The following is a 17,950-nucleotide window of genomic DNA, read 5'->3' on the forward strand; positions in this document are numbered from 1 at the left end:
TATCGACAGTGTGTAGGTAAAACATGATTTAAACTACATGTAAACATTGAGTTTTATCAATGGGAACGCAATTTTGTTTAGTTTACGTGTGAGTAACACTAACACAACACCGAATTTAGGTCAATGTGAACACGGCCATATAATTTATTTGTATACATTGTTATGAAGAATTCCTTCGTAAATGTGAAATGATTTGCTATAAAGTCACGTGACATCAGCTACGGCCGAGATCAGTCTGATAATTTGTATACATATCGTTATAAGTGACCAGTCCCGTTAGTATAGAAATTCCCTGCTTCAACCAAACTTTATGAATTCTATACAAAAACATGAAAATGCTTATAACCACAAAACAAAGATCAAGTTTGAATATTGGTGCCTTCCCTTTTACCGTTCTAGAGTTATGCCTTTTACAAATGGAAAAAATGCGGATTTTTTTCGTTTCTGTTGTCCAACTTAAGTTTATTTTATGAAACTTAAATATAATGCTTATTACCAAAAAGCAGATCATTTACAAATTTGGGTTGCGTCACTTTTTCCGTAATATGCAAGCTGGTGCATCATCTGTGTCCCATAGACACATTCCCTATTTAGTTTTGTTTTTTCAATTTAAACTGAAACTGATATTTATTAAGTATAAAGGTATTAGTATAACTATAGAACTACATGGTTTCAAAATATAAAATATATTTGAACAATCCTAAAAAACTTGAAAGTAGTTCTATCTCATTATGAGTTGATTACTAACACAATTATGTTTTGAGACAATGTTAAGTTGTTATATATTTAAACAGAAACTCTTATATCAGGCTTTTTATAGAAAGTAAATGTATACATGGTTAGTGTGACATTCATTTCACTTAACTATCATACATTATTGTTTAGGGACCAGCTGATGCACACCTTGGTTGCGAGATTTACTTTAATGTACCACTGCAACAGTTTGTCCTCGCAACTCCTCTCAAACCACACAACAGAATTTCACCAAACCTTTTCAAATAATGAGGACATACTATGTAGTTGTGCATATCGACGGGAAATTGCGATTCAATTTTTTTTCTAGGAGTTAGCCCCTTTGAACTTATTTGCTTCAATGTACTTCTGCAGCAGTTTATCATCTCAATTCCTCTGAAACCACACAACAGAATTTCATGAAATTTTGTAGATAATAAGGACATACTATTTAGATGTGCATATTGGCAGGAAATTAATTTTTCTTATACAATTTGTTTTTCTTACACTTATTTATTTCATCCAATGACAATGTGGGGACGTGGGGTATGTGAGGGTGCTCACTAAGGTTCTTTAATTTGTCCACATTATATTCTATCATGATGTGGCATGGTTTTAATTTTTTTAATACATTTTGCTCAAATCGCTGTAGATGTAGTCTTACATTAGGATGAAATTCTGTAAATTTATTGATCTGATAAAGACAAAACTGAACGGGGAATCTTCAAATAACCAGTATTTCAAAGAAAAAAATCACATCTAGTGTATTTAACATTAACGTCTACCTTATACCGAATAATTGTGCTTAAAACTGAAAAATAAAAATATGAAAGACAGTAATTGACTGACAAGATGTCATCATGGATGACTGCCATACATCATTCTTAGTGTTTCCCTTACCGAAAACATGTACAAGCCATGCAGACATTAGAAATCTAGCAGTTTTCTCACAGCACATGCAAGCCTTGTTTCAGATAATTTTCTTCCAATGGAAATGATTCAACTTTGATCACCAAATCCTGTAACAGACTAGACAAAAAAAAATGTGTTCTGATATAAAAGACATTTAATTGAAATATTAAGATAAATTGTGTTTTCCAGTGATGATCTAAATGAGTGATACCAATAGTTTTATCATGTAGCTTTTATAGATCGCTATAATCTCATAATATAAATAATATTTCATATTTTATTCAATTTTTATAGATGTTGCATTTTGGCCCAAAGAAAATAAAACAAGGAAAACCTTCAAAAAGATGTCTGAAAATGGAATGATTCAAAAAGTAGACCTCTACCAGATTTGGGAACAAGAAGAATTCCGTCAGATTTTACCATTTAAAGAGTACATATTTGATATGCTGATACATCTAGATATCGTATCCGAACAACGGAGATATGATACAAAAACAGGAAGTCGTCTACCAGTAGAAAACTTCTTTGTACCCTGTATGCTTACACAAAGAAATGATACAGATTACTTGACACAAGAATGTACACCAGAGAGGACTGTAAGTTTGGCCTTTGTTTTCAAAGGAACCATCATACCTCCAGCTTTACCAAACCGTCTAATATGTGCATGTCTGAGTATGTGGACATTAAAAGAATACCAAGGACGGAAACTTATGTTTTCGGGGTTTGTTGGGTTATCATTTGATAAAGAGCATGATATTGTTGTCTGTGTAGAAGGAAATAAGATCTTATTGCACCTAGTCCACAAGCGCTCCAAGGGTTTGATAATACCTGATATAGCCACTAGTGTCCGGGATTGTTTGTTTGTTACTTTGGAGAGAATATCCGAATTTTATCAGTCAACTATCCATTGTAAAGCCAACAACAAGTTACCATTCCACACTGAGTATTCCTGCTCAAAATTAAACTGTTTTACTCCAGAAGAAAATATGGTTGTAGATACAGAGGAATGTCTTTGCGAACATGGTGAAAACATTAAACACAACTGGAGGGTTTGGAATCAGAAACTGGTATGTACTTTACTTTAACTATTTTCATTTTGAATAATTTCTTAGGATGCATCAGACATATATTTTTAGACATCATATAGTTGGTTTGTTTCTTTATAAAGAAATAAATACAAAAAAACAAATACAAAAATACCGAGGAAAATTCGGAATGGAAAGTCCCCTATCAAATCACAAAATTTAATGCTGAAACATAAAAGAAAAAAAGATACAAGGACAATTTTATTCATCAGTATGATAACAATCGTTTGTTTTCAACTCTAGCTTTCCATCTGTTATTTTTTCGTAACTTTTTCGAGTATAATTAACAGCAATGCCAGTGTAGCAATTATTTGATAAAACCCCTAATCAATGTTCTGCAATTCACAGACACAGTGTAATGAATAGTATACATTAGGCGCAGACATATTGAGCAGAATGATGTTTAAATCTCGAAAATTCATTTACAACTTACAAACTGAAGTAAAAACACAAAACTGAGAGAATCTTTCGAACTACAAAAAGAAACCAGTTGCTATACCAACACCAACCACCATGCAAATTTACACTTACTCAAAATGTCATAATAGGTAGGACAACACAATCAGTGTATTAAAAGGTCGCACAACAAACCATACAATCCCTCCAAAAAAGTCTTATAAAGGTATTTGTAGTAGTCTCATTAGTGTAACTTTGTAATTCCAAATATTTTGATTAATATGAAAACAAGACGATGTTGTATGAGTGCCAATGGGAAAGCTCTCCACCAGAGACCAAATGACATAGTAGAAAGCTCTCCACCAGGGACCAAATGACACAGTAGAAAGCTCTCCACAAGAGACCAAATGACATAGTAGAAAGCTCTCCACTAGAGACCAAATGACATAGTAGAAAGCTCTCCACCAGAGACCAAATGACATAGTAGAAAGCTCTCCACTAGAGACCAAATGACATAGTAGAAAGCTCTCCACGAGAGACCAAATGACATAGCAGAAAGCTCTCCACTAGAGACCAAATGACGTAGTAGAAAGCTCTCCACCAGAGACCAAATGACATAGTAGATGTAGTAGAAAGCTCTCCACCAGAGACCAAATGACATAGTAGAAAGCTCTCCACCAGAGACCAAATGACATAGTAGAAAGCTCTCCACCAGAGACCAAATGACATAGTAGAAAGCTCTCCACTAGAGACCAAATGACATAGTAGAAAGCTCTCCACCAGAGACCAAATGACATAGTAGAAATCTCTCCACCAGAGACCAAATGACATAGTAGAAAGCTCTCCACCAGAGACCAAATGACAAAGTAGAAAGCTCTCCACCAGAGACCAAATGACATAGTAGAAAGCTCTCCACCAGAGACCAAATGTCATAGTAGAAAGCTCTCCACCAGAGACCAAATGACATAGCAGAAAGCTCTCCACCAGAGACCAAATGACAATGTAGAAAGCTCTCCACCAGAGACCAAATGACATAGTAGAAAGCTCCCACCAGAGACCAAATGACATAGTAGAAAGCTCTCCACCAGAGACCAAATGACATAGTAGAAAGCTCTCCACCAGAGACCAAATGACATAGCAGAAAGCTCTCCACCAGAGACCAAATGACATAGTAGCAACTGTAGGTTATTGTATGGCATTCACTAATCAGAAAAACCCATACCATATATTCAACTATAAAAGGCCCTGGTATGACAGATGTAAAACAATCCAAAAGTGAAAACTAACGAACATATTCATGCATAAAACATGTAAAACAAAGAACAAAAAACTAGTAGGATGTTCACCAACAAATTACAATAACGAAAATACAGGCTCCTGACTTGGGACAGGCACATACAAATTGTGGCTTGATTAACTTTGTTCAGCATAGTTATCAAAACTAGTCTAACATTATACTAATATTTAACTTATAAGCAGTTTCTATGTTTTTATTTCTTGGTATGTTAGCCGGATTACGTTAGCTACGAATACTTGTAGGATAATAAAAGGTTTTTCTTTTCCTTACAGGAACAAATGCAGTGTGATCCTAGTTGTCCAGGTAAATGTATTGACTATTTCTTTTTCTGTTATAAGATCTCAAAAATATCATAATTCCTTCGTGAGTAAAATATGTATCGTAGGAGCAAGGGTCCGGAAACGGTCATATTTGCCAGTCATGTCATAAACTGAAACTATAATGTCCTAAACTGTTAATTGGGATTTAGGTCAAATTTTATTTTTCAACCGTAATAATTTCGGTCATTTCGTTGAGATCGACTTTCAAAATCGCCATTATGAACACATTTTTGTTTTGTTATCGACTTCCTGTAATTAAACTGCCACTTCAATAAAGTGTTATAATCCTGAGGGCCCTCCTAATAACTATATTAATGCCTCAGGGAGCTATTGGCTAATGATTGCTAATCTCATTACCTGTGTTTTTAATTCACACCTGGCAATTATTCACAAGCTCAAAACTATTATTATAATGAAATAAAAATTCCATACCAACTGGCTTCATTATTTAATTACTCAACAGGTCAGACAATTGTCAATTATGATTTAAAATTAAATTAAAACTTTGTTTAATTTACGTAGAATTTTTTTTTTTTTACTTCTCACACACGTGCTTTGTTTACTATGTAATACGCATGCTTGAAATTCTCTCCCACAGATTTAGACAATAAATTGTAAATTTAAAATAAGTTCATCCTAAATAAAGCTTGTGCAACTATTTTAATTAATATTCTTACACTATTAAAGGTAAAATATTAAAAAGCCGATGATTTCCTGTCATTTGGATAAACAAAACTAATCCCGGAAATGAGTCCGGAATTGTTCATTTTAGGATTGTCACTGTACATCCGGTTTGAATTTTGACTTCAGAATCAAATGATACGTAAGGGATAACTGAGAATATTATCGTTTTGAGTCATTAAAATCATTTTATTTTTAAACTGTTGCCTTCCCTTAATTGCTCTTAAACGATTTTTGGAAAATGGTAGGACAAATCATGAAGTAAATGCGATGCAACAGTGAAACAAGTTTGTTGATGCTACGAACATGACGATCAAGTATGAGCATACTCATAATGAGTCTCATGCAGTATTGTGGTTTTGTCAATCATTTTTTGAAAAGGGGCATCAACTTTTAAGTTGTATGAAAATGACCGAAATTAGGTGAAAAAATTTCCGGATCCGTGCGTAGGAGTATATGTAATTTGCATTGAAGTTATATTGTGAGCTGATAACATAAATACAAAACCTTAGTAAGATTCACAATAATCCAGTTCTAAACATTTGTGGAATTGAAATGTGTATCGGCTATCTTTGTGTTCCATTAACACAAAAAAATATCACCAATTATTCAAGCGTTACTGATGAGACAGCAAGTCAATATTTTGAAGACGAAACGCACGTCTGGCGTAAATCCCAAAATAATCCTGGTATCGAGGATGAGTTTATATGCATGATATATATAAGAGTTGACTAGCATATAAACCTTTACTGTTTTTGTCATGTTTCACTACTCTATGTTGGTCCAAAGTTGGTTGGCTTGCTTACCAATATTGTTAGGATGTTTATTCATATTTGTTGCCAATATTGACTAATAGTGTTCTAGTAATGTATCATCACATTTACATAATTATTACTATCTTTTTACAATGTTTACTAATATTGACTAATAGTGTTCTAGTAATGTATCATCACATTTACATAATTATTACTATCTTTTTACAATGTTTACGTTTTATACAACTTGTAGGTTTGAGTGAATATTCTTTAGATCAAATTCCAAGTAACCCCGAGTTGCTTCGTCTTTCTAGTACTTGTGAGGAAGACTTGATACATGAATTAGCACTTCGTCTTGGAATGGAAGAGATAGATTGGAGAGATATTGTCAAGAATTACACAGGAAATACACAGATGGTCAAGTTGTTGACACTTATTCACTTGAAAGAGAATTATTCAATATGTTTTGGAGATCTAGATAAAAGTTTGCAAGAAATGAAATTAACAACACACACATTATGCATGGTAAGCTATATAGAGATAAAGTGTTTTTTGCATTTGCAGATCTCCCTTTCAATAATGGTCACTTAAAAGTAAATTAGCTACGATTTTGAAAACATAAAATCGAAGTTTGAGAGCCGCTTACATCAAAGATATGTACTTAAATTTCACAATTAGATCGCTGGAATGCTTACATAAATACAGAATTGTCAATAATTGATATCTTGTTACATAACTGTTAATAATATTTCATTAAATATGCATCAGGTTTATTTCCCAAGCCTTGCCGACATAGCAGGAGAAATGACCCAGATATATAAGATATGAACATGTGCTATTTGTTTTCTTAATTATTGGATAACTTTTTTTTTTAAATAAACAGTCATACTTGACACTATTTATCAAATTATGTAAACATAACAAAATACAACAAATACCTCCACATTATTCGAAAATGGTCCTAAAACAATGGCGATATTATACACATGTTTTTACATCTGTATGATAAAACAATGCTGATGATACGTATTCGTGAATTGAATTGCGGCAATCATTTAAGATACACCGGAAGAATAATATTAAATAGTTACAATACAGTTTTATACGGCTTCATTTTCAGGTCAGGAGAAGAAAACAAGTAAAATCTAGTGAGTAAACTGTATCTTAAGATATTCATGTACTTTAAACGAAATCTAGTATTTTTGTTTTACTGTACTGTCAACAGAAATCATGCTTAACAGTGACTTTATTAACCCATGGTCAAACGTAGTGTGGGCTTTGCTATAGTTCTGTGTCTGTCTTTTCATTCTTCTTATTAACGAAATGTCTTACATTCAGTTTAAAATCATAGAAACTGCATATGTTATCAAGTAATGCACATATTCCCATAGAAATTAAGTTGACAGAAGCATAAACATGAATTGTGTTTGTTAATTGTTGTGTTTAGGAAAAACACAAACATGATCTAATATTGAAAGTGATGTTTTTGTCAATTTATGATCAGTTTTTTCTTACTCTTACTAGACAAATGATTTGGCTAGTGATCATGTATGCTCTTTTGCTTTCTTGTCATTCACTGAGATAACACATGGTAGTGTGCACTTGTTAGTCTGTTTGTGTAAATTTTCAGAGGCTGTTTACAAGGGAAGCAGTATGACTAAAAAGGACCTAGAAAAATCCTTGAAAGGTCCATTTTGCCTGAGGGAACTTTATTTCCGTAATATTTTCTAAACATATCAACAAATACTTGAAATAGAAAAAACGTTTGATTTGAATCATGCCAGCTAAAAAGTTAACTGATAATAATTGTGTATTCTGTGATAAGCATTTTACAAACAGACCTTTCAAAATGAGGGGCTACAGATACAAGAGGGACAAACTCATAAGTCGAAAATAAACTGACAATGCCAGGGCTACAAAAGACAAGGACAAACAGAAACACAATCATGACAATAGTATACAAAACAAAACACAGAAAACTAAAGACTAAGCGACACGAACCCCACTAACCATTGGGTTTGATCTAAGGTGCCCCAGAATGGTACGCAGAACCTGCTCCACACGAGGCACCCATCGTGTTGTTCATGTCAGCCAAAACCAGTCCTAGAAAATAAAATGACTGTTTAAAACATCATTTGAAGACTAATGTCCATGAGTCCATGTACAACTATTCACTTCCATGTATTATTTAAATCTCAATTCTCTTATAGGAATTCCAGACGATATATTAGATTGTATCCCTACAGATGAAATTTTAGACAAGCTAGCACCACAGATTGGAAAAATGGTTTTTCAACTTGGAACAGAACTCGGATTGTCCATAGCGGATTTAGAAAATATCGACAAATGTAGTACCAATTTGACAGCCCAAAATAAGGAAGTGTTATTTACTTGGAGAAAAGACAGATCAGTAAAACCTACAATACGCGTCATTAAACAAGCTTTGGTTAATATAAGAAAAGGTGTACGTTGTTTAGAGGAGGTTGTGAAGAACATAGATGCAAAAACATTAAGAGCTGTGGAAATTGTTACAGGTAATAATATGCTGCGACGGAAAACAGATATGGAAACTTTTCAGTAGCTTTTTATTTACGGAATAGGTAGCATTCGTAAATGAATCTTAAGCTGAAATTTGATTATTCCGTCATGTTCAGTCTCCCAGTCAATTTTCAGCCATATCCACTGCGGTTCATTCAGTTATGTTAAAAAAAATCATTTGCAGTCAACTCAGTAGCTTTTCAGACAATTTGAATACAGGTGGCATCTGGAATCATCTAGGAATCTCTTTCAAACTATTTGTATATGTTTGCTTCTAGTTGTTAAGGTTTTTTTTTGGGGTTTTTAATTTAATTTTATTTAAATGTTATAGTAGTATTGGTATACTACTCTTGTGAAGTAATGCACTCTATATTTTTTTCATTTGTTATGACCTGCGTTTCCTTTGTTAAGTGTTGGTTTATGTCAATTCAATGCATATATATGTGTCAGACATTTTTTGGATATTTTTATTTCTATATTTAGAACCAATCTTGAAAACTAACCTGTCGTTAACCTGTGACAGTTGTGTAAAAGAAACATATACAAACCAAATATAAAAGGCACTTTGTGCTTAACTCGTCAGATTGATACCAAATAGTCCGTTTCTATGTATGCAGGCATTTGTTTTTTTAGCATTTCAGTGTTTTTGTTGTTGCATTGTTTCCCTCGGTTTTGGTTTGTGACCTGGATTTGTTTTAACTTAATCAATTTATGACTATTGAACAGCGGTTTACTACTGTTGCCTTTATGACATAAAGCAAACAAACAATTAACAGACACACATAAGCATAAAGTACTGATAAGCTAGTTAAAATACATTAACAAATTATTAAAGAAAAATGTACCCGAGACAAAATATCAATCAATACACATCAAATGAATTTAGTTTGATTACGACATAAACACCAGGCCTCTACAATAACTTTTTTTTTCAATTTGTCCAGTAGGACAAGTACATACCAAAACTTACTTGTCCGAATGAAATTGTGCTTGTCCAATTTTTTTTTTATTAAAAATAACCTTTTTACATCTTAAGTTGATTAAAGGAACAAAACGAATTGAAACAATAGAACAGAATTTGATGTATTTCTTTTGAAATACTTTTCAAAAATATGAGTCAAGTACAACTGAATCAAGTCATGTCACAGGACTTAGGTTCTAGTTTTCATCAATGATAGTATCACCAGACTCTGCACATGAGGCACCATCTAATAGGCCTGTAAACTCATTGGATTTGTATCCTGTTTTTTTAAAGTTGAAAAAAATAATTCAAATGCAATCAATAAAAAGAAGAAGATAAGGTCTGATTGCTAATGATCAAATATGATTTTGTGAATTTTATGGTAAATAAAAAAAAATATTTTTGTGAAAAAAATACCGGTATGGTATTTATTATAAGGAACAGAATAAGGTATCAAAATGAGGTACTGATTTGTCTTGGTCCCGAAATGTCTCCTGCCTTGCCAAACTGTCTATCAATCATGTCTACTAAATATGTCTCCTACGGTGCCAAACTGTCTATTAAACTTGGAGCTAAACCTGTTGAGGTGACGAACTGTCCTGAACAGTTACCTTATCTACAAAGTGCATCATTGATTCCGATCAGTAAGACTGGTTTCCGAGAATAGTATACCTTTCACCTTTTAAAACATACCTGATAAAGAACCAGCTAAAAATTATTGAGTGCATGTTAACATGTTGAAGAAAACGGTTTTGCATTTGAATAAACAGAATACAGAAACATGTCAAATTAATGTTTGTGTTCTTGTTTTTTGTTTATAATTACTTTGTTCATCAAAGTTGGATTACATTTATTTTCTGCAGAATAATTGAACTTGTCCCGACGGACAACCCTTGATACAGCTTTTACTTGTCCGACTTTTTCCCTCTGGTACCGGACAATCGGACAAGCGTTATTGTCGAGACCTGAACACTTTAGGAAAACTTGACATAACATATATATTTTACTGTGAATATCACTTTATATATCTATGTACATTTTCGGGAGTTTGCTTCTTATACAGGAATATCATATCTGTGAGCTAAAGTTGAAGGTTCTTACATAGAATTAGATACTGTCTTGAGAGTTTGAGCTGTGCTCAATTTTTATATTCCATATTGTGTATGCGTGCAATTTCAAAACGTGAACTAAAGTTCAGACTTTTCGTTTGCTTGACAATACATATTTTGAAAAGAAATCAGTAAATGCAGTATGCTAACTGAATACAAAATATATAATCATTTTGATATTTTAAGTCAACTTACATCCTAAACGATTTTTTTTATTACTACAATTACAGATAAACTCAGAGATAATGCAGACAGAATCATACAGGACATACAAATCAGTCCAATTTTAGATCATATGATGACACATCTGGTGATATCAGCAGACGACAGACGTGATATTGAACATTATCCTCGACATGATGATCAGAACAAAGCATTGCTGGATATTGTAATTAAAAGGAGAGAACCTGCTTACAGTGTGTTTGTTGATGGATTACGTATTTATGGATACGAAGATATCGCTAATGATTTGAAATGTGAGTCCAGTCCAAGTCCAACATCAGCATCGGCAGAAAATGAAGGTATATCTGAAGGGTTTATTATAAACACAAAGAAAGAAGGATTTTTACTGAAATCATTTTTAAATCTTGTTATATATTCATTCAAAATAGATATAATGTATTTGATTCTAAAGACTGTCTACCAGATTAATTGCGTCGTATTTAAATTATCATAAGTATAATACTTTTCTTGCATACCAAAGTAGGTCACTGGTATATATGATGAGTCTTTCAGGACGAATTTCAGTTTGTGTTAAGTAACTATGATCTTAGACATTGTACCATTGAGTAATTATGATCTCAGACATTGAGATCAAGATTCTTTTCTACAGTTATAATGAAGTCACAGTTCATTAAGTACCTGTTACGAATCAGGCAAATATGACCTCAGATGAATTTCGCTTCTTAGATCCAACTGTAGAAAAGAATAGTGGACATATATAATGCAAAGGCATTAGTTTTGGTCAACTATAAAAAAAAATCAAAGTGAGAGAAAATAGAATAACAAACAAATTGGCAATTAACTATAAATTGTGAATGTGTATGTTTACCATGTTTACCAGCTCTGTTTAAAATGCCAAACGCTTATCATATGTGTTTGATAAATTCAGAGCATACATCTCAATTTGTTTGAAGAAATTTAAGATCTATCAATACTACATTCTATGTGGGTATTCAATTTATTCATGAGACATTTGATTTAAGAAAAGGGTGAATAAAACCAAAACAGTAGAAGGGCTACACACCTGAAAAGTACTAAAAATGGCCAAATCCATCCAATGCCAACTTTGCCCGAATGAGTTGAAACCTTAGTTTCTGCATAATTTTAAAATTTATAAATGGTAATTTTAAGAAGGGTTTGTTTTAAATCATGTGAGTCGCAAAGTACTTAATACTAAGCTAATGATACTCTAGGAGACATATAAAAAAAAGTAAAATCACAAAAATACTGAACTCAGAGGAAAATCAATTTGGAAAGTCCATAATCACATGGCAAAATCAAAAAACAAAACGCATCAAAAACGAATGGACAAGAACTGTCATATTCCTGACTTGGTACAGGCATTTTCAAATGTAGAAAATGGTTGATTAAACCTGGTTCTATAGCGCTAACCCTCTCACTTTAATTACAGTCTCATCAAATTCCGTTACATTTACATGATGCGTTAAATAAACAGTCACAATCAATAAAATAGTCAAAATATGGGAACATCAGTCATCATCGTATAACAATTTAACAGGACACAACAACATCTACTATCTACGAACACATGGATTGATTTGAGTGTCTGACGTCAGAAAAATTATATACGTCACATACATTTGTCGTTCAATGTGAATACAATAGTTATCAAAAGTACCTGGATTATAAACAATTTTAAATTTTACATAGGCAATGAGCGCAGACAGGGTTAAAAAATCAAAAGTATGTAAGAATAAATTACAGAAATCAAACTAGTCCAAAAGTTATACATAGAATTTATGAGAATCCAAAACTTTTAAAAGGAACAATTTAACAGGACACAAAAACCTATCCACGAACACATGGATCTACTTGAGTGTCCGACGTCAGAAAAATTATATACGTCACATAAATTTGTCGTTCAATGTGCATACAAACAATTTTAAAATTTTCATAGGCAATGTACGCATACAGGGTTAAAAAATCAAAAGTATGTAAGAATAAATTACAGAAATAGACCGAGATTCACCAGCAGAGGTATCGACCAAGTGATGTAAAAAAAAAATGAAAACACGTTATAAATTTCATGTGGTCCAAATCGCTTATCTGAATTTAACCTCGTCTTTAGTCATAAAAGGTCAATAGCACTATCTTAAGAAAAAAATATTTTTGTATTTTGTAGGCTTATCAGTTTGGAATTTTCCATTATATAAAGTTCGTCTACAAAAGAACTACCTCAAGGTCATCACTGATATACAACACGAGAACATAGTAGATCATCTAATATCAAAAGAGGTATTGTCAGTTGATGATGGGAAGAAGATAGAATCTGGTAAAACCCCACAGGAAAAGAACAGGAATTTAATGGACATGCTGTTGCGTAAAAATGAACAGGGATTTAATGAATTTCTCAAAGCCCTACGACAAGACTCAATTTATGCAGATCTAGCAGATCAAATAGAGAAGACAGAAGTTACTAGCACAGATATGGCAACCTTTCATAAACGCTCAAAATAAAAGAAAAACTTTATACAACAAGTTAAAGACAGCTAAGACACACACATGTAAACAATAAATAGAAGAAGGTATTGTCAATCCAATGTTCAATGATTTGGTCACTTAAACCGCTAAGACAAACACATGTAAACAATGAATAGAAGGAGGTATTGTCAATCCTATGATCAATGATTTGGTCACTTAAACATTCAAAGTGAATGAATAACAATATATTATTGATAACAATATTTATATTAAACATATGTCATGTGTGAGTGTCATGCTTGGCAAGGAAAAACATAAAATATGTACCCCTTTTACGAGTATTCATTCCTGTAAACACAAATCCCCCTACGAGTGTTCGTTCCATAACAGATATGTTAATTATGAAGCAGTCATGACATATTTTATATTCATATAAAATAATTTTAATGTATCTTAATATAATTATTTGGAACCAGTAATTGGAAAGTTCATATGCACTTCTGATTTTTCAAAGTTCAAAACATATGGCTGTGCGGTATATTTTCAACATTTATATGCCTCAAACTTCCAAGAATTTAAACCTACATGTATACTAAAATTATGTACTTCCTCTCACTTAACATTTGGTCCTTCTCAGAATTTAATTTGGCCGCTATCCATGTGTATTCATACTGGTAAAGTTCCCAAGATGTGTCTCTTTGAGATGAAACATAGATATCATATCTGGGAACCAGTAGGTAAACAAAACATCTATCAATAGTATATATCCCAAAAGAGGCGTGGTTTGTGAAACAGCTGTTTTTACAAAGTGCAACCTAAAGGAAATGTCATAACTTTATACAATATACTATATGTACTATTTTGATAAATATTGAATAACCTACATAGCTGCATTTAGGTTATTATCAATTTCTTTTCAGTCATAATTGTGTATGTTAATCTCTTAAAGCTGTTCAATGTTACCTTAATAGTCAATTTATCTCTAAGTTTAAAGTCTAATGAATAATAAAGTATGCACATATGAAATAACTAATTCAGTGACCGAATCTTGTCCTTAAGGTGTTTCTGAATTTTTTGACATTAACTTGTTGTATATTTTGTTTATCAAACAGCTACTTTTATATGTACATTTGTAAATAAAAATGCCTCTTCATAAACATAGTTTTGAACAAAAATGCAATGATATGTTCTTATTATGTAAATATAATTGTTGCTAACATAACATGGTATTTCACAATGATATGCTCTTATTATGTAAATATAGTTGTTGCTAACATAATATGGTATTTCACAACGATATGCTCTTATTATGTAAATATAGTTGTTGCTAACATAACATGGTATTTCACAACGAAATGCTCTTATTATGTAAATATAATTGTTGCTCACATAACATGGTATTTCACAACGAAATGCTCTTTTTATGTAAATATAGTTGTTGCTAACATAACATGGTATTTCACAACGATATACTCTTATTATGTAAATATAGTTGTTGCTAACATAACATGGTATTTCACAACGATATGCTCTTATTATGTAAATATAGTTGTTGCTAACATAACATGGTATTTCACAACGATATGCTCTTATTATGTAAATATAGTTGTTGCTAACATAACATGGTATTTCACAAAGAATGTTTTTGACACATCTGTTCTGTCAAATGAACTTATCTTTCATCCATCAGAAAAATGGATTTTAAATCCAAACAGATCAGAAAAAACATTTGAAAACCTACTACCAAGCAAATGTTTGGCCTCTTTCAAGTCAGGCTATCTGCACCATGTGTTGTTTGGGGGTGTTTTAGCGCAATGCTATACAATTTCTTGCTTGATTTGCCTTTTTAAGATTCTTTTTCGATCGTCACTGATGAGTCTTTTGCTCAAGTTCTTTAGAAGATACCAAGACCTTGTTGATACATATTCCACTGCATAAATAATACATGATGGTCTGGAAGTATAGATTTTAGTCACTGACGTTGTTTATCATCCTAATTACGTGTTGTGGTGTTCTTTTATTTCTCTTTGTAAATTACTTTTACTGTTCAGCCTTTTTTGGTTATACCCTTTTGGGATCTTTTGATGTGGCTCAGTACTTAAACATCCCGCCATTGTGTTATTGTACTATGGTTATTTTTGTATTCTTGTATATTTTTGCCTATGTGCTTTGGTCTGTATGTCATTTTGTTTTTCCTTGTTGACATATTTGTCTTTTTGTTTTATAGATATTAAGATTATAACACAATGTTGACTGCTGTACCTCTATGTTTGACATTTAAATCTTTTCTGTTTGTTTTGTTCACACATTGTTGTGAATATAATGGAATTTTATGCGACTGTCATACAAGTTAGAGGTTAAGCTAGCTATAAAACCAGGTTTACCTCACCATTTTCTACATAAGGAAATGCCTGAAACAAGTCAGGAATATGACTTCCTATTCGTTTGATGAGTTTGAGATTTAGATTTTGTCATTTGATAAAGGAATTTTTCGTTTTGAATTTTCCTTGTTTTTCTGATATTTTACTGTTTTGTAAACAAAAAATACAATGACGCTCACAATGATAAGCCTGGAATCTTTTATGAGTTTTTTTATGTTGTACGTCTGTTAAGGGGGCTCCTGGGTATAAATCAATTTTTATTCTAATATAGGATTTCGCTATATTTTTTCATAAATGAACTTTATCATATACTTAAAAGAAAAATGAAATAAAAAAAATGGGGTCACCGTTCATTTAAGCTCACAATTTGCCTCTGAAAGAAGCATACATTTTTGTTAATGTCCTTTTTTCTGTTGAACTAACAGGAGAAATAGAGGTAATATCGAAATAAAAAAATAACCTAATTACAGAAATCGCTTAAATTTTACAATTATTTAGTTTATGTACAGCTTATTTGAAAACATTAACAAAAAATATAGGTCACTGATGAGTTAAAAAAGATATTTCAAATTTAATGCCAAAAAAAGGCATTTTTGCACCAAAGGGAGATAATTTGGAGCTTTTTCAATGATATAAACATTTAAAAAGTCATATGGGGCCAAACGAATATTTTTTTGGGGTTGATTTTTGTACCATATCATAAAGTAATAACTAGTAGTGTAATAAATAAAATTTGTAATGAAACAATAAAGGTTTATTTTTTTGCTGAAATTTTCGTACCCACAAGCCACTTTAATAATTTTAAGGAGTCGAGTGTGTAAAATTGGAATTTCAATATTCATTGTCAGTTTTACAAAATTTAACCCCCTTTTCCTTTCATCGCCAATATCAAAATTTGTGTATGTAAAAATAAGGAGATAGGATATTATTGCAAATGAGACAACTATATATATCCACCAAAGTTCAAATAAAGTGGAGGTAAGCAAATATAGGCAACTGTACGGGCTTCAACAGTGAGAAAAACCCATACCGTAAAGTCGGCTATAAAAGGCCCCAACATGACAAATATGAAACAACTCAATTGAGAAAACTAACGACCTAATTTATGACAAAACAATTTATGAAAAACAAATATGACAGACTTAAACCAACGACAACCACTGAACTAAAGACTCCTGACTTGGGAATGTGGCGGGGTTAAACATACTGTGGGCATTCAACCATACCCTTACCTGTACCTGAGACAGTGTTTCATAGTTATTTTATGTTCTTCCACTTATTCCTTAATTCCATTATGAACTATTTCTATTGATGTTATGTGAACATGTTTATATACTCTATAATATTTAATAGTGATTAGATTTTTGCAACAATGATAGTCCAATGCTTGATAATTTTCTCCTACTACTCAATCACCTCAAACGTGTATGTAAAATCCTAAGCCTGATTTGTCCTAAATTTGTCAATCTTTTTCAATGATTATACATTTTGCCTTCAAACTTTTTGCATTAACACAACTGTTTTATTTTAAATACCGAGTGACTTTGTAATTTACAAATTAAATATGTTATGATACCGTTGTGTTTGTTGTTGATGTGATTATTGTAGCACTATTTTTGTTTTAATTGTATCTTCTACTTGTATATATGTATACTAGTACATAAAATTCTACTACCCACAAGGTAAAAAAAACAACACACATGTTCTTGTTTTTATTCATTGCGCAATAAAGTCAAAGCGACATCAACACTGCGAGTCTGACAGTCCAACCATTCACAAAATCAGAACCGAGGTGAAAGATACCAATGTTATCTGCAAACTCATAAGCTTAAGCTATGCAAAAATATGCGACCAAGAAATAAACAACAGTTTACAAAATGCAACATTAACCAGATGCTCCGCAGGGCGTAGCTTTATACGACCGCAGAGGTTGAACCCTGAACGGTTGGGGCAAGTATGGACACAACATTCAAGCTGGATTCAGCTCTAAATTTGGATTGTGATTAACGCAGGTAGGTTAAGGCACTTTTAAACATAAAAAGGGGCAAAATATGATATTTCAAGAATAAAATTGTTTTATCAACAATTCATAAATCTTAGTTGTTGAATTTATATATTC

General features: G+C 32.2%; 1 protein-coding gene across 1 annotated transcript in view; it reads left to right on the forward strand.

The window, feature by feature from the left end:
• Positions 1-14,440, forward strand: part of LOC134719217 (uncharacterized) — a 32,074-nt gene extending 17,634 nt beyond the window's left edge. The window contains exons 6-12 of the mRNA XM_063582220.1: positions 1,939-2,711; positions 4,695-4,725; positions 6,432-6,703; positions 7,299-7,326; positions 8,389-8,712; positions 11,017-11,307; positions 13,152-14,440. Coding sequence (XP_063438290.1) covers positions 1,939-2,711; positions 4,695-4,725; positions 6,432-6,703; positions 7,299-7,326; positions 8,389-8,712; positions 11,017-11,307; positions 13,152-13,486 — 2,054 coding nt within the window. The 3' untranslated portion in view covers positions 13,487-14,440. The remainder of the gene's footprint in view (positions 1-1,938; positions 2,712-4,694; positions 4,726-6,431; positions 6,704-7,298; positions 7,327-8,388; positions 8,713-11,016; positions 11,308-13,151) is intronic.
• The last annotated feature ends 3,510 nt before the right edge of the window (positions 14,441-17,950 follow it).

Source organism: Mytilus trossulus, chromosome 5, assembly GCF_036588685.1.
Source record: "Mytilus trossulus isolate FHL-02 chromosome 5, PNRI_Mtr1.1.1.hap1, whole genome shotgun sequence".
NCBI classification, from domain to species: Eukaryota; Metazoa; Mollusca; class Bivalvia; order Mytilida; family Mytilidae; genus Mytilus; species Mytilus trossulus.